The sequence below is a fragment of the Neopsephotus bourkii genome, unplaced genomic scaffold (assembly GCF_033783945.1).
Source record: "Neopsephotus bourkii isolate Nb327-2 ecotype Australia unplaced genomic scaffold, CSIRO-AGI_Nbou_v1 NB_838, whole genome shotgun sequence".
NCBI classification, from domain to species: domain Eukaryota; kingdom Metazoa; phylum Chordata; class Aves; order Psittaciformes; family Psittacidae; genus Neopsephotus; species Neopsephotus bourkii.
The window spans coordinates 2,196,083-2,219,555 of NW_026901334.1; the positions used below are offsets into that span (position 1 = coordinate 2,196,083).

General features: G+C 52.6%; 1 protein-coding gene across 3 annotated transcripts in view; it reads right to left on the reverse strand.

Moving 5' to 3' along the window:
- The window catches only part of ADAMTS10 (ADAM metallopeptidase with thrombospondin type 1 motif 10), a 66,469-nt gene that overhangs the window by 22,650 nt on the left and 20,346 nt on the right, over nucleotides 1–23,473 (reverse strand). For 2 of the 3 annotated variants that reach the window (XM_061355966.1, XM_061355967.1), the window contains 6 exons: nucleotides 16,796–17,118; nucleotides 11,063–11,427; nucleotides 7,152–7,311; nucleotides 4,779–4,996; nucleotides 3,539–3,622; nucleotides 2,901–3,046 (listed from right to left, as the gene is read on the reverse strand). In XM_061355966.1, the coding sequence (XP_061211950.1) occupies nucleotides 2,901–3,046; nucleotides 3,539–3,622; nucleotides 4,779–4,996; nucleotides 7,152–7,311; nucleotides 11,063–11,427; nucleotides 16,796–16,883 (1,061 nt within the window). In that variant the 5' untranslated portion in view covers nucleotides 16,884–17,118. Of the gene's footprint in view, nucleotides 1–2,900; nucleotides 3,047–3,538; nucleotides 3,623–4,778; nucleotides 4,997–7,151; nucleotides 7,312–11,062; nucleotides 11,428–16,795; nucleotides 17,119–17,529; nucleotides 17,653–23,473 lie in introns of all 3 variants that reach the window. The other variant, XM_061355969.1, reaches the window with a different exon arrangement.

Genomic DNA, 23,473 nt, shown 5'->3' on the forward strand with positions numbered 1-23,473 from the left:
CAGCCTTGAAGCTCTTTGAGTTTGGAAGGGTGGTCCAGCTCTGCTCATCAGCACCCACTGCACCCCTGGGAGCTGCCAATTCTCCGCCCCAGGGCTCTGCATCAGCAGAACAGGGGGGAAAAGGACAGGAAAAGGACCCTGTGACCTGGGGTCCCTTGCAGCAACTTGGGTCCATCACATGTGTCCTTCTGATTCTTCGTTTAAAATATAAGGAGGACATTTCAGCTGGAAAAGGTGCCCTACTTCCAAACCCACCGTGGCTTCATTCAAAGTCATTTTTGATATTGTTTTATTTTTCAGTTAAGTTCATTACCAAGAATTTTCCAAACAAATTCAGTATGGGTTGATTCAAGGTGATCCTTCCCTCAGGTTCTGACCTCGAATCCCAGCCATTGCATCAAGGAATCATCTGTTTGTACATCATTAGCCACATACAAGGAAAAGCTAAACCAAGGACAGCAAAAGTACAAATATCTCCTCCATATCCCTCACAATGGGATGCAGCAGCAGTTCCAGAAGAGACAAGCTTGGGCCTTAGAGTGAATATCATCATTTAACTGCAGGGGTGAACCTTCCTCTGTTCACATACCTTCTCCAGAAGGTGAGACTCCCCAGACACTTGGGTCTTTGCAAAACCCAGGCTGAAAGGGGCAAGGCTAACTCTGAAATCCATGTAGGGTGGGTAGGTAGGAGGGGACCAGTGGATGCCCCCCCCAGAGCTGGTTGGGGTTGCTCCTTACTCCCAACATGCATTTAAACTGTGTGTGAGCTGGGCTCAGAGCATGAAGGATGCTGAGCAGGGTGTGGGTTTGGGGGTATACCCGTGTGGTGAGCAGGACCATCCAGCACCCCTCACCCCAGCAGCCCCATGGGTATGAGAGTGGGGAGGAAGCATCCTGATGGCACACAATGGGTTAAGCATAACGTGTTCCTGGTGATGGCTCCTGTCCCTTTGTCCCCTGCCACTCTCTGGAAGGGTCCAAACCTCTCACCCCCAGCAGGAAACCCAGTGAAAACCATTTGTTGCTTTGTTTTGATGAATGCTGTGAAAGCCTTTGGAGGCACTGGTTTGACGTGTCCCTGCAAGAGAAAAACCCCGCAGCTCAGCAAGATGTTATCGGGACACAGGGAATTTATTAATGCTGGTGCTGCCCAAGCCTGGTGTGGCCAGTGAGCTGCTTTGGGTTAGCTCAGACATCTGAGAGGGAGAAGAACTCGGAGCTGGCGTTTGCGTCCCACACGTGTGGTGGGAGGGAAGGAAAAGCAGATGCTGCAACCCCAGGAGGCTGAAAACCTGGAGCGGAGGGGCCTTTTGCTCGCTCATGGGGCATGCACCAGGATGCACATGGATCTGGCCACCAATGGGAAGTGGAGCAGGAAAACAGCGCCAACAAATCCGGCTCCCGCTTGGAGGCTCCCGTCTCCACCACTTCCATTTGATGACTTTCGCCCACTCCACAAGAGGGAGAGAGGAAAAAATGCACAAACAAATCCCGGGTTTGCCTTTGGCTTCTCCCCAGGCTGCTGCCCCTCTGCTTGAGCAGGGTCTGGGCAGGCACTGGAGAGCTGGTGTCCTGGATGCAGCTGGCAGCACCAGAGAGCTGCCCTCATCCCCTCTGTCCTTCCAGCTCTCCCTTTGTCATCCTCTGTCCTCGCACCCCTCTGTTCCTTCCACTGTCCCTGTGGTCTTCTCTGCATCTTCTGCTTTCGTGAGACCTCAACACAAAGGGATGTGGAGCTGTTGGAGCGAGGCCAGAGGAGGCCATGGAGATGCTGCAAGGGCTGGAGCAGCTCTGCTCTGGAGCCAGGCTGAGAGAGCTGGGCTGGGGCAGCCTGGAGAAGAGAAGGCTCCTGAAGGGGAGACCTTAGAGCAGCTCCAGTGCCTAAAGGGGCTGCAGGAAACCTGGAGAGGGGCTTGGGACAAGGGCCTGTAGGGACAGGCCAAGGGGAATGGCTTGAACCTGCCTGAGGGGAGACTGAGCTGAGCTCTTAGGCAGAAGCTCTTCCCTGTGAGGGTGCTGAGGCGCTGGCACAGGGTGCCCAGAGAAGCTGTGGCTGCCTGTAGGAAGGGGTAGGAACTGGATGATCTTTAAGGACCCTTCCAACCCAAAGCGTTCTGTGATTCTATGATTCTTTCCTTCCAACCATCCGTATGTCCTTCCAGTCATCCCTCCTGTACCCTCTGCTGCTCCAGGCTCAAGCACCCATCTATTCTGACAGGGATTGCGTGTCCTGTATGTGAAGGTTCAGACCCCTTCACCCGGCTCTGAAGGTCTAATTCAGGTGCTGACCTGGACTGTTGTTACAGAAGCACAGAGACAGAGGCAGGGCAGGACTGCTCCTGACCTCAGGGAGTCGAGATGAAATCACTGCTTCAAGGACGTCTATCAGCTACCAAGAAGAGAGTTCAGCCCTATACGCAGGCACCTAAAATGAGGTGAACCAAACCCCATACTGGCTGGAAGCCCTGTCACTGTCATGATGCTCAGATCCCATTTGTATCCTCTTTTCCATCTTTCACAGCAGAGCAGATGGGGCTTTCCATTTCAGTAGGGTGCCTGATGCTCCATGACTCCGGGGTTATTCCCACACATGCCCAACAGCATTGTACCTATGATGCCATTCACTTGGGTGCATTAACCCCCATGGCTGCAAACTAAGCTCCTTGAGAGCACAACAAAGACTGAGAGGAGACACTGGAGGATGAGAATGATCTGAGCTGCAGTAAGCTGCATTGCTGGAAGGGCCAACAGGGTTGAGGGACAGCAGTGGCCAAGCAGCTTGTAGGGGATTGCATGAGAAGGAAGCTTTGGATGAACCACTTGGACAGGGATAAAGGACAGTTGTACAGAGGACACCCCCAGTGATGATAGCACTGCCAGGGCTGGGCTCAGCCTTACCTGGTGATCAGCACTGCGGTGTCATGGTTGGCGATGCCATTCTCGGGGATAGCATTCCCATTGCCATTCCTGTTCACAATGGATTTCTGCCACTTGCAGAAGCTGTCCAAGGATTTCCCAGCATGGTGGTTAATCTCTAGTGTGGGCTGGAATGGAAGCAATATGACAGTGTGTTCCCAGGAAAGCTCTGATGCAAAAGCACTGCCTATTCCCATGCCAGCAAAGCACTGACACCCATTCAGATGCTCCCACCTTTTCATGGAGGCCATGGGAAAGCAAGACTTTGGAAGGATTAAAGCTACTTAAACCTCCTTAAAACCATCTTGCATAGAGACAGTGCTCAGAGTTCTAAAGGTGCTCTTAGCCCATGGCCTGGACCCAGTCCCCAGCTACTATTGAGAGGATTGAGAGGCCAACTTGGACGGGGCCTTGAGCAAGTTGCTCTAGTGGAAGGTGTCCCTGTCCATGGCAAGGGGTTGGAACTGGATGAGCTTTAAGGTCCCTTCCAATCCAAACCAGGTTGGGATTCTCTGTGGTGCACCCAGCAGACTGCACTGGGGTGACATCCAGGGGAACACACAGGCCCACAGAGGAAGTGCAGATGCACGACAGAAGCGGCTCAGCAAAGCCCACCTTACCTGATCCTCGGTGAGGAGAATCAGCCGGGTCACCAGGATATTGACAATATTGCCCAGACTCGAGTCCTGGAAAAGTTTGGCAACCTGACCTCCAAGAAACAAGAAAAGACGAGTCTTAAAAATGAGCTCCCTGCTGAGCTGGCATGGAGAGAACCAGGGCGGCTTCATCAGCACAGGCTGCAGGGTCTGAACACAAGTGGTTTAGAAAGCAGGAACAGGTATGGGACTCGACACTTGGACTGCAGAACCCCCCAAACCACGTTCAGACCTTGGTGTTTCCTTCTGCCTGATTCAAGTAGTGAAGCCAACATCCCACAGCAGCTTCTCCTGGCCTGGAGCTCAGGTGGGGAAGCCCCATGGTCCTGGCATTACCCGGCCTCAGGATGAAGCTTTGGAGACTGCCCATGGGCAGGGAATGACACAGCATCTCTCAGAAATCTGCCGCCACACGACGGGTGTTTCACAGCAGACGAAACAGTTACACACAGCATTGTCTGAAAACCTGGCATCTGCTTTAGAGATGCAAACAGAGCCAACCATGAAAAGAGATCCTGCAGAGGACAGGACAAAGAACCAGCACAGAGGGGCTTTCAGCAGCGTGATGGATAACTTCCAAACCTATCTCACCTCACAGGAGGATTCAGCATGGCCAATTCAGCCTCTCTATGCATCCAGCCTGGTATCCTGCCGCCAGCAATGACCCAGATCTGATGCTGCAGAGGAAGCTCCTCTGCAGTAACCCAGAGACACAGGCAGTGTGCTATGGAAGAACAAGGGTATTTCTCCCTACCCCTCACACTGCTCAGCCCCCAAGCGTGAGAGCTCACTGTCCTTATGCTTTCCCATGTGTTTCTCAGCTTGCCTAACCCTATTTGCAATGCTAATTGGAGATGAGAGATGCAGTTCAAAGAAAGGGCTTTGTTCTCCTGGTCCAGATCTAGCATGGGCAGACAGGCCAGAATTTACCTCTCCTACAGTGCTCTCCTGTACAGAGAGTCCCTGCAGGCTCCAGAGAATAGTCACTTTTTGACCCAAACATCTTGCTCTGGAAGTGGGGAGAAGCCATTGCCATACTGAGACAGATCTGAGTCACCCAATGCGTTCCCATCCCACTTGGCTCCTTGCACCCTCTGCCAAACTCAGACACCCAGGGTGATGAACAGGAGCTGCTCCTGCTTGCTCGTTGCTGCTGGGTGTACCCCGTGCCCCCCAGGGTTCATGATGTGGTTATAACACTTACAATATTCATGATGGCCAGGATGTACTGTTCGATGTCGCGCCGCCCGTGGTACCCCACCATCATCTTGTCAGCCACCACCAGGGTCTCCACGTAGCGCTCCGTGCTGACGGATCTCTTCAGGGGCAGTTGGCCGCGCTGGCTGTGGTTGCCCGAGGGCTTCAGCGGGGAGGGCTTCAGCGTCCGCAGCCACCAGTGCCTCCCTTTCCAAGGCTTCTCATCTGCAAAGGGAAGGAGATGTTTCTGTTGCCCTCCGGCAGCGGTTCAGCAGCGCACAGGGGTGAGCGGTGCACAGCACGGGCTTGGTTTCAGCGAAGGAAAGGTCATTGCAAAGCTCTTTAAACATGTGTGAACCCAGCAAAAGCCCCCACTGCCATCAGCTGGATCTGCTGATCTCTTCCTACTGCAGCCCAGGGCTGTGCTCCTGCCCTGCCTGCATCCTGCCAGTATCCTTCCCTGCATCCTACCTGCCCTGCCTGCATCCTGCCAGTATCCTTCCCTGCATCCTACCTGCCCTGCCTGCATCCTGCCAGTAATCCTTCCCTGCATCCTACCTGCCCTGCTTGCATCCTACCTGCCTCCTGCCCAAGCACTGCATGCAGAGGTGTGCACCCATCCTTCTGCAGCAGCCCCATGCTGTTCAGTGCATGCTACAAGGCCCTGTCTTTCCCTCTGTCACAGGCAAGAGCAGTGAAGGTTTAGAAACTACATAGACATAATCTGAAAATAAAGCCATTGCAGATCATTTCCTCTTTCCTTTTCCTGCCAGGGCTTGAATTTAGGACTTGGCTCTTCCTCCACAGAAATGGCTGCAGCCTCCAAAGCAGCAGCAGCAGGTTTGTAGGACTTTGCTCCAGGCTTCAAGTGCTACTGACCTGACCTTAGGGATGCCCCCAGCAGGGCCATCAGCTCCAAACCCATGGCCTGGAGACTGGCACAGGGCAGGAGAACTGATTGGGAGATTACAACTGCTCTCCTGCTCCATCAGGAGAGCCGGCTGAATCCCCCTCCTCTGCTCTGATGCTGGAACATCAATCATCCAGCAATCCTGGGAAGATGGGCAGATCACAGGCAGTCCCACAGCCTACCAGCTCCAGCCCCTGTGGCTGCTCAGAGGGAGCTCACAGGGTGCTCAGGGGCCAGCTATGCTGGGCAGGTCAGGACGGGTCCAGCCTTCGGGGCAATGGGACAGGGCAGCTTTGATGGGGCCAGTTGCGTTGTGGTTGTTCTGAACCGTATTTGGCCCGTGGCTCTCACTGCACAGCCTTTGCTTTCCAAAAAGCAATTAGGAATAGGGTAACTTTTGTCTGGAAGCCGTGGAATGTGGCAAAGAGTCAGCAGAAGGGGAGCCTGTTGGCACTTTGTCCATTGTGACTTTGGGAGCTGGGAGAGCAGGAGAGGGGCCAGGGAAGCTCGGGTTGTCCCCCAGGTCTGAGGACACTCAGAGCCTGCTCAGAGCAGTCTGGCAGTGCCCTGGGGTCTCCACGCATTCCATCCCTTCCAGCAATGACTCCCCATCTAGGTGAGTGTCACTGGATGAACATCCTGAAGTGACACAAAACCTCCAGGAGCAATGGGGAGCAGCTTTGCTCCTGCGTCCACAACCTCTAATCCGTAACATGCGAGCTGGCCCCTCTGCAGGGATGGCATCTCCTCTCATCCTTACAGAGCCAGGGGAAGCCTCTGTAAACTGAGGGAGCAGCATCCTGTGTGCGTGCAACATTTTGGGTAGATGGAGAAACACTGCACATTCATAAGGGCTGGCAATTTCAGCCAAGCTCTGGGACGCTACTAGCAAGGATGAGAAGGACACAAGCAATGGGGAGAGGCCAGGGCAGACCTGGGTGAGTCCTTTAGGAATTCATGGGCCTGTAAGCATAGAAAGGGGGTAAATGTGCAATTGCCATACTTTATAAACATCCCCCAGAGCCCACTGTGACTAACCATCTCCCACATCCCACCCTACAAGGCATCTTTCCACCTGGTCTCTAACAGCAGCAGATGTTCTCTCAACATGGACACAATCTTCAGAGACTAAACCCCAAAGACAAGTCTCTGCTGAGCATGTGGAAGCTAGGATTTCTCAATACCTTGTCAATTGGCCAAATCTGGAAAGATTTTTCTTAAGAACAATAAGAAGCAGTTTTTTCTCTTCTATTCCATGCTCTACTTACAAATTTAAAAGCCCTGCTGTGAAGAGAGCACAAGAGCTTACCAAAGACCAGGCCACCAGAAATGCTTAACACGAGTAAAAGCAAATAGAGAAAACTGTCTTGAATGCAGGAGATAAATTTGGTTCTTTGCCATAGTGTGGGCCTTCAAAGCCTGCTCTACCAGGACTGCACTGGGATGGGTTGAGGATGGGTTGATGGGTACCTAGCACGCCACAGGCTGCATCCATGTGGGGGTACTGGAGAGATGACCGCTTGTACACAACGTGAGGGCTGCCCTTGCCCTCACTCCCTGTGCTGACGTTGGCTCCCGGGCTCAATGGCTCAATGAAATACTCCTCCTCATCTGCGACGATCACCCCATGCTGCAGAAGGAAAGAGACAAAAGGGAATAAAAGAGGTAGAGAGAGAACTGGGTGAGATATTGCTTCCTGGAAGGAGCTTTCTCTTGATTAACCACTGAGTTTCTGGGGACTGACAATTACTTTGGAGAATGTGATGGAATCCTTCATTTACGCACGAACACTGAACTATGTGAACCTACAGACCAGAGGAAATGGAGCCAGATGGTCATGGATGCCTTGGGACATCTTTGCTCACTGAAGTCTTCTGGAAATCAGAGCCCTTCCTTGCAAAATTATGAATGAGTTGTTTCCTATTCCACCCCCTCAGTCCAATCAAGAGCTGTCTGTGGGATCCTAAATACCTTCACATAACAGCACAACTCAGCAGTGGGATCTCCCTTCTGTACTGTTCAACCTCACCAAAGAGCCTTGGAAGCAGCTCAGGCTCATTACCACCAGCTGGGAAACTCAGGCACAGCGCTGCAGAGAAGTGTAGATGCTCAGGATGTTGAGAAACACTGAATCTGGAAAACCTGAAGTCTGATTAGCAGTGAGGCAACCCGCAGAAGTCACAGTCTTTCTCTACAGCCTAAACCTGGTTTGCTGCCCTATAGGCACTGCCCTTTTCACACCACGTCAGGCAGATGATCTTGGGTTTGCCTCCTTGTTTGTTTCTTGTTCTCCTTGATTTTATTATTCAACTGAATGAATCTCAGCTGTGAGCCCAGACTTTGCTCTCTGCCAAGGGACCCACAGTGACGACGGGGCATCCCAGTGGGATGAGCAGACAAACCCACCAGGTGCCTGTAGCATCTCTCCTCTGCAGCTGGTCCCATCCTCATGGCAAGTTTTCCTTCTGCCTAAAAAGCCTGAGCAACCTGAAGAGTTTTTGGCAGCCCAACAGGGTACAAGTAGAAGCTCCATTGCTGTAAGAACTCCTGGCTCTGAATCTCGCCTAACTCCAAGAAATGTGTGTGTGCTACCAGCTGAACTTCACCAACCTGCAACCGAGGCACAGAAACACGCCTGACATTGCTCAAGCAGTATCCCAAAAGTCTGAGACCCACATTACCTGTGCACAAGCTTAGCTCTAGGTGCAGTGACACCCATGTCCTGCCATCAGCTCTGCACCAGCGCTGTCCTTTAGATGCCACAGCACTTTTCCAGCTCCCCTCTATGCAAGGGGGACAGGAGGCCTGTCTGCCAGGACAGAGAGTGGGGAAGCCGGTCTCTAAAACATCTTGACATCCTTGCATGGAAGACACCACCTGCGTAACAGCATCACTGCTGGGTGCTCATGCGGGAGAGCCCCTCCAGGGTTCCATAGGTCTCTCCTCCTGTCCCTCCCTGCCATGGAAGCTGAATCGGGGCAGTGTGCGCACAGCGAAGTCCCCATCCCCAGAGTGCCGGGGGATTTCCTCCTGCACCGGGCTCTGTTGCTCTTGGCTGGGCTCCACCTCCTCCAGCACAAGCGAGGTACTGTGAGGTTAGCCTGGCGAGGGCTGTGGCGGAAAGCCGAGTGTCGGCCGGAGAAGCCAGCTGGCTGCCGGCTTTGTGGGATGGGGAGAAGGAGGTCACCACCGCCTTGGGGCAGAGCAGCGGGAGGGGAGAGCACGTCCTGCCCCAAACCCATGTCCTGCCCCAAACCCATGTCCTGCCCCAAACCCATGTCCTGCTCCAAACCCATGTCCTGCCCCAAACCCATGTCCTGCCCCAAACCCATGTCCTGCCCCAAACTCATGTCCTGCCCCAAACCCATGTCCTGCCCCAAACCCATGTCCTGCCCCAAGCCCATGTCCTGCTCCAAACCCATGTCCTGCTCCAAACCCATGTCCTGCCCCAAACCCATGTCCTGCTAGAAAAGGGCTACCTGTGCTTCAACCCAGAGCATCTGCAGAGCGCAAGAGGCAGGAGGCTCCAGTGCTGGCCTCGCATTCTTCAGCAGCGAAGCTCGGCCATCACAGCAGTCTGAAAACTGCCCCATCACTGACCCCAAAGACCAGGCTCTGAGGTCCAGGCGCTGGACGTGACACAAGCCTGTTGAAAGGGGGCGGCGAGAAGCCCTTGGAGAGATCCCTGCGGTTTGTGGGGGAGCTAAACTGGATATCCTGTCTATGATTCACCCAGGTCATCTGCAGAGCAAGGATGGTTTGTGCTATTAGCTTATGACCACAGTCAAAAGCATGGCCACATACTGCAATTCAGCTCTTCTATGCCCTCGTACGTACACATGAGCAGCTCAGCATTAGCCTCAGCAGGAGGGCCATATGGCTTGCTCCAAGCTTTAATGTTCATTCTGACCTTCATGGGGCTTTTCAGGTGAAAGCATGGACACAAAGGGTTGAAAACCCTTTGAATTGTCCTTTGATGAGCTCTGACATAAGAGGTAAGAAAGTGGCATTTCTGTCCCAAAGCGGCCCCGCTGGCTGCTCACAGCAATGTGCGTTTTGGAAAATGGACCACTTTGCCCTTTGCTTCCAACACCTTAAACCTGGGTGACTTTCCCCCTGCTCAGCCTGAAGCACAGCATGGTGCACCCTCCATGGGAGATAGAATCCCAGCCTGGTTTGGGTTGGAAGGGACCTTAAAGCTCATCCAGTTCCAACCCCTGCCACAGGCAGGAACACCTTCCACTAGAGCAGCTTGCTCCAAGCCCCATCCAGAGCTAAACACAGCCTGTGGACTGAATTATCCCAGCACAAGTGCTGCTGGGCCATTGCTTGCCATGGACTTGCTGCTTTCTGAAGTGGGAAGGCAGGCTAACGCCAGATCCCTTCCGAGCCAGCAGCATCCAGCTCCCACTTCAGTGCTGTTGTGAACACCAGTGAATTGTCTGGGACTTCAGAGTTTCCATATCTGAACAAAGGGCGAACCAGGGAACCAAGAGTTTATGCAGCTCTGACTTTTGGCTGTGAGATAGAAACATTAGACTCTACGATATAATGAGTCAGATTCTCATTTCTGTTAATAACCCACAGCACTGTTCTGGCACTGTGATTTAGCAATAAATCAAATGTGAATTCATTCCCATTTGGAAGCTCTTCCACTGCCAGAATACTGCTATGAGGTGGGGCTGTAGCATAAATATGAATCTGGCCTACAGAGTCTTTTTGTACATGTTACCCCTCCAAGGGAGCCATCATCCTTGGGATTCACTAAAAGGGTATGTTTGCTCCATCCCTCCATCTGGCAGGTCATGAAACATGCTTTGGGAGCCAGAAAAATCACAGAAAAATAAGGATGGAAGTCCTCAGTGTATTCCCAGTGCTGGAATTGCTCATACCTGGAGTATTTCTGAGAGGCATTCATCTGGCCTATTCTTAAAGATCTCCCATGATGTAGGAGCCACATACTCTCTAAGCAACCTATAGCTCAGCCATCCCTACCACTAATGTCTACCATTAAGCTTTCTTGATGATATTTAGGACCGTGATGTCCAGCCTGTTAAGACATGCAAATTAAAAAATGTTAAGACATTCCAATTAAAATAAATGGAAAAATGCCCATTGACTTTGGCAGAAACTGGACTACAAATGAAACACAGATCAGGAACTCCTACAGATGTAATGAAGGGATGTGGCCTTCTTCACTCTCAGCTGACTTTTGATGCCATATTCTAGCTTGACACCAACCCCATGCCTTTCCCACCACCATGGAACCCAAACATGGTTTGCACATCAATAGCAATGATCAAAGAGGCTACCATCAGCTCTGCTTTCTGGGCATCTCTAGTTGTTACCAGTGCCCTTGACCGGGCAAAATCCAGACTCACCAGTCCATTGCAGTTGCTGATGGCAACCTTTGAGTTCAGGTACTGATCCTGCAAGTGTCCTGCGTAGTGGCAGTCTTCATGGAAATCATGCTGCCAGTCCACACCATCTCGCTTCCAGTATTCCACAGTGAAATGCTCAGCCAGCAGGTTGGAGTGCAGGGTCAGGTTGAGGAGGAATTGGGTTCGGTGGGCAGAGACTTTGTAGAAGACCTGCTGCTCAGATGGCTCGTAGGGCAAGGAGCCCAGGCTGCGCCGAGGACGTTGCTTCAACTGGCTCCTCACGTCAAAGGTGAGGAAGTCCCCGTTTTGGTCCACTTGGATGGGGAAGGCAATTTCATAGTGATCCAGGCTGGAGAGGAACTCCTCTGGGGAGGGAAAGCAAACAGAGCAGGAATGGCAATCTGAAGAGGGAGGCAGAGTAAAACACAGTGACTGCAGCACAACCGAGCCGCAGGCACCACGAAGCAGTGGGACAGAGTCCTGGCACAGAGAGCCATAGAATCCCAGCCTGGTTTGTGTTGGAAGGGACCTTAAAGCTCCTCCAGCTCCAACCCTGCCACAGGCAAGGACCCCTTCCACTGCAGCAGCTTGCTCCAAGCCCCTGTGTCCAACCTGGCCTTGAACACTGCCAGGGATGGGGCAGCCCCAGCTTCTCTGGGCACTCTGTGCCTGCGCCTCAGCACCCTCACAGGGAAGAGCTTCTTCCTTATGCTCTGTCCAGACTGCTGGATCCTTGGGGTATTCCCAAAGGCTTTAAGCCTTTCCCTGTCCTACCAATAGGCCTTAAGCCTATGCAGCATTATTTTCTTCCTCTGCAGGTGATGGAGAGGAATGGACCGGTCCAAGGGGCCACTCAGTCCAAATCCTGGCTCTGATCCTGAACTATCCCTCATGTCTCCATCTCCACTGGGCAGAGGGACTCGAGGTTGTGCAGTCACAGTAGGAGGGTTATGTTAACCTGGATCCTTTCAGTAACAAAGCTAGCAATAAGGTCTCTTCAAAACAAGCTAGAATGAGCTTTGGGGCAAAAATAGCTCAGGGGAAGACAGTCTTGCTAAGGAATGGTGGTGTTCTTCAGAACATCTACAGCTGCCGTGTGGACCTGCTAACTCTGTTTTGATAACCTGCATAACAGCATTGTACCAGCCTTCCCAATCACAGCTGCATTAGGGCATTAGGTACTGAGCATCCTCCCAGGAGGCACAAAGGCAATGTCCTTGCAATGCCAAACTTGCAACCGAAGTAAGAAAGAGGGTAACCAGAATTCCCCAGCTGAAAAGCAGTGAGAAAAGAACTCAGACATCCTGACTCCCCAGCCAGGTCTCTATCTATGACACCATCCTCCCTGCCCAGCTCACCAGGATGGTGTTCTTTATTGTATCAGCCTGGCTTAGCACCTTCTCTTGGGGCACTCGAGTATTTGAGCCTGTCTCGTTCCACTTAGGAAATGTGCTCTGACAAGGTCCCTGTTGAAAACGTCTGCCGGCGCTCACAAGCTAAAGCAACACTTTTGGCTGTCAAAGAAATTGGCACTCGACAGAAATTTCTCATTTTCCAAGCAAAATGTCACAGGGACTGCCAGATTGGAGCTGAGCGGAGGTCTAGATGTCTCTGACAGCCCTCAGTACCATGGGCTTCAGCAGAAGATGCATAAAACCATGCACTGGGCAGGCCAGCTCCTCTGATCACAGTGTGTTCTCCTGAACCCCTCATCACTGGAGGTTTGCTCATGGAGCAGGAGAGGATTTGTCCTCTTTTCACTCTGGAAGATTCTTACTGTGCTTTCCGCATCCTATTTGTAGTTGTTTCCTAAGCAAACAGGAGAGGCCAGGCTGCTCCAGGGTGGCTGCATTTCGCCTGGCTCCACACAGCACCCATCTTCAAAGCCTTCCCAGCCATCACAGACTTGGACTCCAAATTACACTCTTACCACATGGCAGCACTGGAAAGTTTCCTTTTCCCCTAGTGTGTTTTCCAATGTGGGAGCCTGACAGAGCGGTTTCCTTGGCCACTGGTAATGGGACAGTCCTTCCCACCAGCTGGGTTTAGGGGTTAGCTCCCATCCTTCCAAACCATAAGCACTTCTGGCACCCATCCCTTGCCTCTGCAAGCCAGAAATAATTATTAGTCTTTAACTTCCTGTGCTCCAGCGTCTCCTGCATCTCAGCGCCTCGCGTGTGATGCAGCCGGGCAAACAAGAGTGACTGCATCTAAGCAATGACCTCAGGCTTGGAAATATTTGCTATCGGAAGCGTCTTGTTTGTCTTCTTCCCTCTCTGCAGTCTTGCAAAACAGTGAATGGGAAGGAGGTTTGTGCATGCAGTGGTTACAAAGGGCTTGGGGCAGGGCTGCAGCCCCTGCTCGTGACCCATGGGGTACAGCCAGGAGATTAAAGCCTGAGGGATGAGGTTGGGTGTGAGACCCTGCTTTTGCTGTAGCATCCTCTCAGGGATGGAAACTGAGGCAGAAGAAGAAAGACCAAAAAGCAGTTCCCTGCATCACAAGAATGTTTTAGGAAGTGATTTTTTAAAGTGGGGATGCCACAAACAGAAACAATAATGAAGAGAGACTTTCAACACAAGGAAGAAGCCAGTGTCCTCATCCAGTGTTACAGACAGCTCCTTCCCCTCCTCTAAACATGTGAAAGATTAGATTAGGTGCTAGGATATTAGGACCTTTTACTCCCTAACCCCATGTACCCCACCCAGCACCACAGATGTTCCCTAATTCCCTCATTTGCTCATCCCTCCCTTGGTCATGCTCCCTATATTATAGGAGCTCCCAACAGCAAGAGCAGCACTCTTTGGCCTTCCCTCCTTCCTTCTGTTCAGAAAAGCCACCATGTGCCCTGTGACCCCTCAGCCACTTCGTGCTGTATTAATAGCTCTTGGCCTGAAATGCACAGTCCTGCACCCACCATACCAGGAGGGTCTGCACTGGTGATAAGCAGCCTGGTGTTCCCAGAGTGCTGTCACACTGCTGTGGAAGAGATGCTATAAAAAGCCTTTCTCCAGGAAAACCTGCCCATGGCTGTGTGGGACTGAGCACACTTGGACCACAAATGTCCCAGGAGAGGGCAAGGGAAGCAGGAGGGAATGGGGTGCGGGGAGAAGTACCTTGCTGCCCGGTTCTGGTGGAAAGGGAGCACACATCTATAGGGACAGGGCTGGGCACAGGGGACACAGAGGAGCAAGCTGAACAAAAAGAAGAGAGGGAAGGTGAAAGTTGAGGGGGGGGATTTTGTTCTCTCCTTGTATCCTCACCACTGCCTCTCATTTACATTTATTCATTCCTCATTACTCATTTAAAGGATGAAAAGGAAGCAGATGTTTGCTCCGGTCTTCTCACCAGAGCAAAGAGGAGCCCCAGCTGCAGTCCAGACACAATTCCTAAGGGATGGCTGTGGAAAGCACTATGGGATTGCATGTCTTCAGGCTGCCCTGGCATTATGGCAACATCACTACACCCTCCAAGGGTCCATTGGTTGACATGTGAATCGGGAACAGGGGGATCAGCCTCATCCTGATGTTCTATGAAACGGGGAATGTCAGTCACTAGAATTAAACTAAGGTACAAACAGAAAACTTCTTTTTGCTCAAAGCCCCTTCAGCAGCATGTTCAGCTGCTGTTCCCTGCACTGTTAAACCCTGCAGCCTGAGTGTACACGTTACATCTGAATCCCATTACATCTCTGCTGGCTTGAACAGGCCTTCAATGCTGGGCTGCTATTTCCCACCAAGATAATTACAGCTTATGACTGTGATACCTTAATCTTTTTCCTACATAAAACAAATACACTGATCTGGAGTCGTGCACATGGGGCATGTGAAACCTGCTCCACTGCTCACTGGAGCAAGTTACTTGGTCAAAACCAGTGGCTTGTTGAAAACACCAGCCTTTACCCTCCGTGCCTCCAACTGCTAAGAGGAGATAAGTGCTTCACCCTCTTGAAAGGGTGTTGTGAGGATTATGTCCTTGCTATCTCAGCAGCGTGGTGAAGTGTTGAGTAACATCAACAGCCTGACACCAACTTTTCCGGATGCAGGGAGCCTAAAAAAGTGCTCTGACAGCAAGAGGGGCCCATGGGGCAGTGTGACCCTTGGGACTGGACAGGGACTGGGGAGGGGACAAGCTGCAAGCCCCAGCTTGATGCTGCCAAAGCGCCAGGCTCCCAGCAACATCATGGGCTGGGATTCATCCCCCAGTCTGGCTCAGAGGAAGCATCTAGGAGAGCACAAAGACATGACCTGTAAATGTGATGAGCCCCGGGGTTTGGATCAAGGTGTATTCACAAACAGCACAGGACTCATGAGTGAGGGAGGGTCTGAGCTGCAGGACAGAGGTGATCTGGCAGCAGTGTCCTCATCAGAGCATCGCGGCATGGTGAACGCAGGGCAGATGGAGGGAGGTGTGAGCTGATGGGCATGGGAGGTCCAGAACAGTCACCCTGGGCACTGCTAGAGGCTTTGGCAAGAAGGACCAAAACCAGGGCTTGTTTCAGATTCAAGGAAATCTGCCTGTGAAACCTTGTGTGCTGCACAGTGCCGGAGCAGCATGCAGCTCTGTGTCTGAATGCCTCTTGTTTCACCCAGCATGAGCTGGGCAGCATCCCACCTTTAGCAAGGAGATGCTGCTCAGACCCAGGACACTGCATGGCTTTTGGTTGCCTTTGTTCCTCTTTCCAGTTCCGCTTCACAAGACAGCCCATAGCCATAGTAACCACAGCCTGATGACACTGCACTAATCAGGAGCCTGGTACCCTGCTGACCTTGGCCCTGCTGCCATTAGTCTGGGCACATGTAGTATGTCACAACTACGGCTGTGTGAGCACAGCGCTGAGGTTTTAACACCTTGCACAGTCTAACTTCAGAGCTCTTCTTACCTCTGGTGCCTGACGGCAGTGTTCATACTGCCTCTGAAGAAAAGGTCACAAAAGCAAACTAGGATTAAGCAATTTGGCTACCTTGTGTTACCTGCCCGTGCTGCATTTGTACTCCAGGCTTGGCACAAGGCAGTTCTCACTTTCCAGTCCCTTCCTAACCTGGAATAAAACCACCTACAAGGGCACAAATCTACATACAAGAGACCCACATTCTGCTTTCCTTGCAACCACTTGCATATAGGGCTCTGTATTTAAACACAAGACCAGCAGAAGCACAGAGTCATATAGGACAGGTACAAAGTGCTTAGGCCTGAGCAGGTTTGAGCATTAACTAATGGCAGCACCTCCAGAAACGTGTGTGCAAACTAAAGCTCCTCCAGCAGCACACGTCTGACCAGACTCAGCTGGAGCATTGGTAATGCTCCATCAGCCACCTCCATCCCTGCACGCGCAGAGGACTCAGGCACTGCACACACAGAGCCCTCCTCGGAACAAAGCCTCTATTCATCCGAGGATGCGCTGCTCCACCCGAGTGGAAGAGGAGCTTCCTCTATTGCTGCCACATCTCCTTCGCTAAGCCTGTACGCGGCTCTCATCTCGCACAGACCTTACTGCTCTGAATTCAGCACAACAGCCGAGAGTAAAACACACCCCTTCCTCGCAGGGCAAGGGAAAACACCTGCAAATTCAGCAGCAGGAGCTCTGCTGCAGTGCAGGGAGCGGAGCAGAGCTCAAGGTGTCTCCACCTCCTCCTCAGCACAACGTTACCCTAATACCTCCCCGGGGCCAGCTTTAGGGTTCCTGCCAGCAGAGGTGAGTGGCTCCAGCTCCCATTCCCACGCAATTCCTACCTTGTGACTGGAACGTGTAACCGGGAAAGTTGCACAGAGCCGCAGTGAAGATGACAGTCCATGTGAGAAGCCTCCAAGCTATTGCCATGGTTAGCGATGCTTGTCTCAGTGCAGGGAGTATTGTGCCAGCTGAAAGGGCGCTGTCCCAACATGTCTCTCCCTCGGCCACTGCTTATGTAGAGACAGGAGTCCTCGGTCCCTCCGCAGGCATCCTCGGCCGCTCCGTGCTCTCCCAAAGCAGCGAAGCCGATGGTGTCTTTGCCGTGTGCTGTGCGGGGTCAGCATGGGCTAGTGTGAACCCCAGGTTCTCGGTGGCATTGCCCCTGTGAAGGAGAGAGTGGGGATGAGTGAACAGGAAACGGGCAGAGGAGCAACAAAGGATGGAGGAGAAAGACACAAAGAAGAAACTGGTGAGCAGAGGAAATGAGGAAAGCCTTAGATCTTGGAGAAGGGAAGAGTGAGATGGAAAGAAAGAGAAGGGAGAGAGAAAGAGGGAAGTGAGTGCAACTGCAATTAACAGTTCACAGCACTGAAACATCCCGTTATCCTGCTACAGAGACACTGCACACCCGGGTGCTTTCCCGAGGAGAATCCTGCTCCCAGCACAGCCCCTGCACTGCTCTGGCAGTGGCACCAAAGGGCTGGTATATACCTTATTCCTGAGGAAAACAGCATAGAATAGATGGGCATCCCCTAAGGAAGCGCAAACCAAAGAGTGAGGTGGTCTCAGTTACCTGATCTCTTAAAGGAGAGCATGAAAGAAAAGCATTAACAGGGTGGTAGAGAGCAGCAGTCTAGAAATCCTTTCTCCTCCAGTTTCCCTGGCTTCAAAATGCACTTTAATGACTGTCACTGCCCTGAAAGAAGAGCACTTGCTCTCAGAATGTATTGGCTAAACCTAAGAAAGTGATTGAAAACAAAGGACCCATTCAGTGAACTCACTCTTACCCTCAGCCCTATCCACAAATGGATCGTGAGATTCCAATTGTATTTGTGATTTAAAATGATTCGCTAATTGCTTCAGTGAAAGATTTTTGGCTCCCAGATCATTTCCACCCAGTCTGAGGCAATTACACAAAACTCACATAGTGCTGGAGAGCTGCATAAAGCCTGTGGGTTTTGTTTCCATCCAGCGATTCGATGACGTCTGCATTGAATACGGCACATACCTAACCACCACCCAGAGAATCCCAAATATCTGAGCAGTGATGCTCTGCTCCAGAGCAGCCCGGCAGCAAAATGCAAACGTTCTTGCAAAGGCCACAGATACTGAAGCCTGACATCAAACCAGAGACGCAGCTACAACTCACAGATGGTCCAGAACAGGGTGAGGAACAGCGGGACAGAAGCTCCTGAGCTGCTCGGCCGGAGACAGGAGGACAGTGCTCTATGCAAAGGTGTCGATAGCTATGGCATGTGTGTGGTCCTCGTCCCAGTAAGGAAGCACTTGGAATAATGCTGTTAACCCTTGCTTCACTCTGCTCTTCTGTGTTTTAAATAGCAAAGACTACTGGCTAGAACACAGGGCAGGAGAGCATAGTTCCTTCTCTGGTCACCTCATCTCCTATCGGGAGTCTGCAATTTACTTCAACTTCTCTTTTCCCACCTACACTATGCAGTTAATGTTATTTGTGCTGTGGGGGCTTGGAATAACACCCATTCCAGCATGAGACTACATAGGTGAGGTAAAAGAACAATCACTGAACCATGGAATGCTTTCGGCTGGAAGGGACCTTAAAGCTCCTCCAGCTCCAACCCCTGCCACAGGCAGGGACCCCTTCCACTGGAGCAGCTTGCTCCAAGCCCCTGTGTCCAACCTGGCCTTGAGCACTGCCAGGGATGGGGCAGCCACAGCTTCTCTGGGCACCCTGTGCCAGCGCCTCAGCACCCTCACAGGGAAGAGCTTCTGCCTAAGAGCTCAGCTCAGTCTCCCCTCGGGCAGGTTCAAGCCATTCCCCTTGGCCTGTCCCTACAGGCCCTTGTCCAAAGTCCTTTTGTAAAATGTGAAGATGCTGAGAGGACCAACCACGCACCCTTAAATCACAATCTGGAGCTCTGTATTTTAAAAGTTAAGATTTTTAACTGCTTATTTACAACTAAAAATGGCCAAAGACCACCAGTGAGGCCTGAGGCTGGTCTCCCCAGTCACTTTTGGTACCACTTGCCAGGTAGTTTTCTGCAAAGCACAGACACAGCACCCGTGATAGTGGCCTCAAAGACTGTGAGAATAAACTGCCTGATGGGTGAAAAACTGGCTATAGCTCATCTTGGGCTGCTCCACTCTCCCACAACAGGTAAAAGGAAGCAGGCAGTGGAGGCAAGAGCGATGGGCAGGAATTCTGCCTTCTTCCACCACAACACAAGGATGCTGAGGGTGGGTCCATGGTGCTATGTTCACCTGGTGGCAGCATCCTCTGGAGCATCACCTACCAGATGCAGCCTTGAGAGGGCAAAGCCAGGGCCATGGCAATGCACGGCCAAGTGCTGGGGATGCTGCAGGCTGCTCTGTGCCTGATCCCTGCTGGGTTGCAGGAAGTGAACTGGAGAAGGGAGAAGGCAAAGCAAAAGCTGGGAATGCTGTGGCCCTCTCCTAAGTCAGCATTTTTCAGCATCTATTAAAGCTTGAGATTCCAGCTTTGCAATCCTGTCACGGCTCCAAGGTCTGTGGACAGAACGCTGCTCAGCTGAAGTGTATTCCCTCCTGGGCTTCACACTACGGATTTCTCTTGTTTTCCAGCTGTCGAATCTGCTCCCTCAAGGCTGTCGTTATTCCCTGTCCTTCCTCTGCCTCTCCGCAACCCTGAGCTGCAGCAGCACTGAGTGGTGCCCCCGTGTCCCCTCTGCCCTTCCCCTTCAGTCCTGGCTCCTCAGCATCCCCCGGAACAGGGGCCAGGAGGGAGCTGCCGGTGCCAGGACCCCGCAGCCCCCAGCCTGGGGGAAGGAGCAGCACAAGTCAGGAATTACAGCTGCAGAATTCCCATAGCCAGGCTGGGGGAAGGGCCCAGCTTTGATTCCTCCAGGAAAACACGGCCCCTTCCAGCAGCACTTCACTTCCGAGACCCCAGCGAGCTCATGTCCCGCAAGAGAAGGACCCGGTCCTCCCCTTCTTTCCGAGGAGGAGCACGGGCTCTGCAGCTTCAATACAGAGAAACTTTTCCACCACCTCATTTGTCAGACTTCGCCTCCGGAGCAGCAGCAACCGGACAAGCCTAAGGAGCCCCATCCGCATCGGAGCCAGTGGGACACTGGGATGCCGCCGGTGGGGACGGAGGGGCTGCGGGGAGGTGCGGGCCATGGGGTGACCTCTCCGGTCTCGTGCCTGCCTCGCTTTGGGCTGCTTCCGATTTGCTCCTTCCCGAGGAATTCGTTGTCCTTGGCTGGCGCCCCGCGAGCGGCTGACGCTCCCGCTCCCCGCGCCAAGGTGGCTTTCGCCGCGTGAACCCGTGGGCCGGGAAGAGGCGGCGGGATGAGGGGAACGGGGCCGGTGGCACCGGAGCCGATGGTGGCTTCGAGGTCCCCTCTTCCCACACCAAGAAAAACACGGGGAAAAGATGGGGAGGGGGGCATGGGGCTGGGGGTTAGAATTCGAGCTGGAATAAAGCAAAAAGAGAAGAGAAAAAAGAAAAACAGATGACAACTGTTACTAATTTCAACATCGGGGCTGCAGACAGAATTCCCTGAAAGCCCGGCTTTTTGGCCGGGGAGGCAGCTTTATGGGAAGGTAATAGGAAGCAGATGGGCTCTGCTCAGGGCCAAGAGGAAGGTTCAAGGTGCCTCCTAGTGCAGAGAAAAGGAATTTAACTGCTTTTAAAGATGCAGGGCCCGGCAGCTTCCAGGTTTCTCATCCAACTTTTGCAAATTATGAGCTCAGGTGTCCTTTTCCCTTCTTTGAGAGGGAGGAATAAACACAAACATAGATTTCTGCTTCCAGCTTTCCCCAGTGGGAGGAAATACTTGCAGCATCCCCCGTGCAGCCCCCAGCCCTTCCACTGACACCTTCCTGACATGCGGTGCCTATGATCAGTGACAGCAGTGCAGAGGGAGCAGAGCAGAGCATCCCATGGCCACACTGCTTCACCCTCAACAGCATTTCTGGCCTGTGCTGCTGGCTACAGCATTAATGAATGGATGAAAGTCACCAGCCCGTATGGTTACTTCTTGTTCCTCTGTAAAAAGGGCCATAGCTCTTCATAACCATGTTGGGGTTATCATCATGCCATGGCCCACAGCTTAGCCAGCATTGGTGCTGGCTCCCTCATCACCCTGCCAATGGGCTGAGCAGCACTTCAGACCCCACAGCTACATGGCCATTGTACACACAACAACAAAGGGAATTTTGCTCTTCATCCACTCCAGCATGAAAGTGTCCCACCAGTTCTGAAGTTATCACTGGGGGAAGAGCTGCAAACACACAGCTTGCCCCATGAACATCATGTTCCTTGCTAAATGGGGGGGGGCACTGCAGGATGCTGGGATCTATGGCTCATGCCAGTGTTACAGGGAAGCACTTGGCAGCAGCATCACCACCACTCTTATGGAACCCCTGCTCTGCAGAGGGCTCTTCCCTACCTCCTGTTCTCACAGCTGCCCACCACAGCCACACTGTGGACCTCACAGTGCCTGTAGCTCATGGATGCTCAGCCTAAAGTCACCATGTTTTCTGGGAGAACAGCCCCCTTCTTGCTGCTGCTGCTTCATGGAGGACCAGAGGTTTTGGCTGTAAAGCCTTGGCTGAAATCTATGTCCCAAATGCTGCTGTAAGCATAACTCCTCTGCATGGCCTCCAGGGACTGCCCTGGTTTCAGCTCATGGTGCTGCACTGAGGTGACACTCAGAAAAACACCATGTACCTGGACTGCAGAGCAAGGAGACACCTTTGGACCACCAGCTCCGTCTCCATCTCCCTGCAAGAGCTCACAAAAGCATGGGGGAAATTGCTTTATCAGGGGCCAGAAGATCTTAAAAGCAAAGGTCCTGGGAGCTCCGTAGCAAGGGGTTGGCACCGGATGCACTTTCAGGTCCCTTCTAACCCGAACTACTGACTCTATGACACTCCGACCTCCTTGGCACTTCCCCCAAATCACTTCTCACCACTTCTACATCCCTCCTTCTCACCACCTTTACTCTGCAAAGCGGGGTAGGGCAATAGGCAGGTCCCTCCCTGCGGGCACTGCATTCCCAGTGCAGTGGGGGGCTGCCGGCCTGATGCGCTCCCCTGCGGTGATGGGCTGGGGTGATGGGTGCTCCATGCCTGCGCAGTCACCACCAAGGCAGGTTCCTGCACCTTCCTGAGGACAGAGCAATCAGCGCTGCTCCCCCCGCCACGCTGCACCTCCTGCTTCCTGAGACCCTTCAGCAGGAGCCCATCCTGATATTCCCGACAAAGTATTCCGCTGGACCGCTAAGCTGAAAACATGCTGAGGTGCAGATGGCAGACGTCTCTCTGCAGCCATCCTGCCAGGACTTCCACTGGGAAGTCATTTCTCAGCTCTGGGGTACCATTAAGGGTTAAACCCAGACAAATCAGCATTAACTCAGCCGCAGCTCACTGCGAGGAGCATTGGCTGCAGCATGCAAAAAACGGGTTAAAGCCACAGGTCTGCAGAACTGAAAACAAGAGCTTGAACCGAGTCTGCTTTGCTGCTCCAAGCCTGGCCTCTCTGGGGGCACAGCAAGCAAGGAATTAGAAACACGTAGTTATCACTGTTCACCAGAAAACAGCAGCCTCCAGCCATGGGATGGTTCCTGCCTACACTGCTCTACAGAAACCCTTTAGGATCCTCTCACCATCCCTCTGGCTGCTCCTGTTATCAAGCCCACGCTGGAGCACAGACAAGGGCTTTTGCCTTTTCCTTATTCATTGCCTGCGAGGGGACCTTCAGTACTCGCTGGAGCCCCTTTCTTGTAAGAGCTGTTTCATCTCATCCCAAGAGCAGCTCTTTACAGACACCCTTTCCATCCACTCCAGGGTCAAACTCAGTGTTTGCCTGGAGGACAGATGAGGCTTTTGCACTGTTAAAACAAGATCCAACCCTAACCAAAGGCAACATGGGAAATCCAGACTGATGCTGCCAGTCTGAACCCTAGAGGCGAAGGGTCTGGTCCTGGGCCTCCATCCCCCTGCCAGCACCCTGGTGCCCCGGGGTGAGCAGCAAACACCCTCGCTGCCTTCGGACCCCTGGCTCTGTGTTCCCTGCTTGCTGCTGCACTCCACACGGGCCCTGCTGTGCTGCAGCCGGGCACACCCTCCATCCCTTTGTACAAGCAAAGCTTCCCAGGGGTTTGGGCTCACTCCAGTACTGTGTGGGAGTAGCTTTTCTTTTTAAAACACGAGAATTGTTTTACAGTCAAGTCTATTCAGTGCAATCACAGCAAGGAAAGGACTGGATTACCCCCTTGCTCTTCCCCAGAATCCAGCAGGAGTATTCATTTCACCAGCAAAAGGGGCAAAAGCAACCCACGGCATGCGAATGGAGAGCTGGGAGCACTGACCTCTCTCTGACTGCTTTGCTTTCTGGAAATCGTATCTGTCCGTTACATAAGGATCTGGCCCTATCTGGAAAGCTGGGGTCACTGCATTTCTCCAAGTGTGGTAAAATGCTCGGAGGTCCTCAACAGGAAAGCTGGAGAGAAGTGCCAGCTCATCTCATCATCAGGGAGGGGTGTTCTGCACGGGGC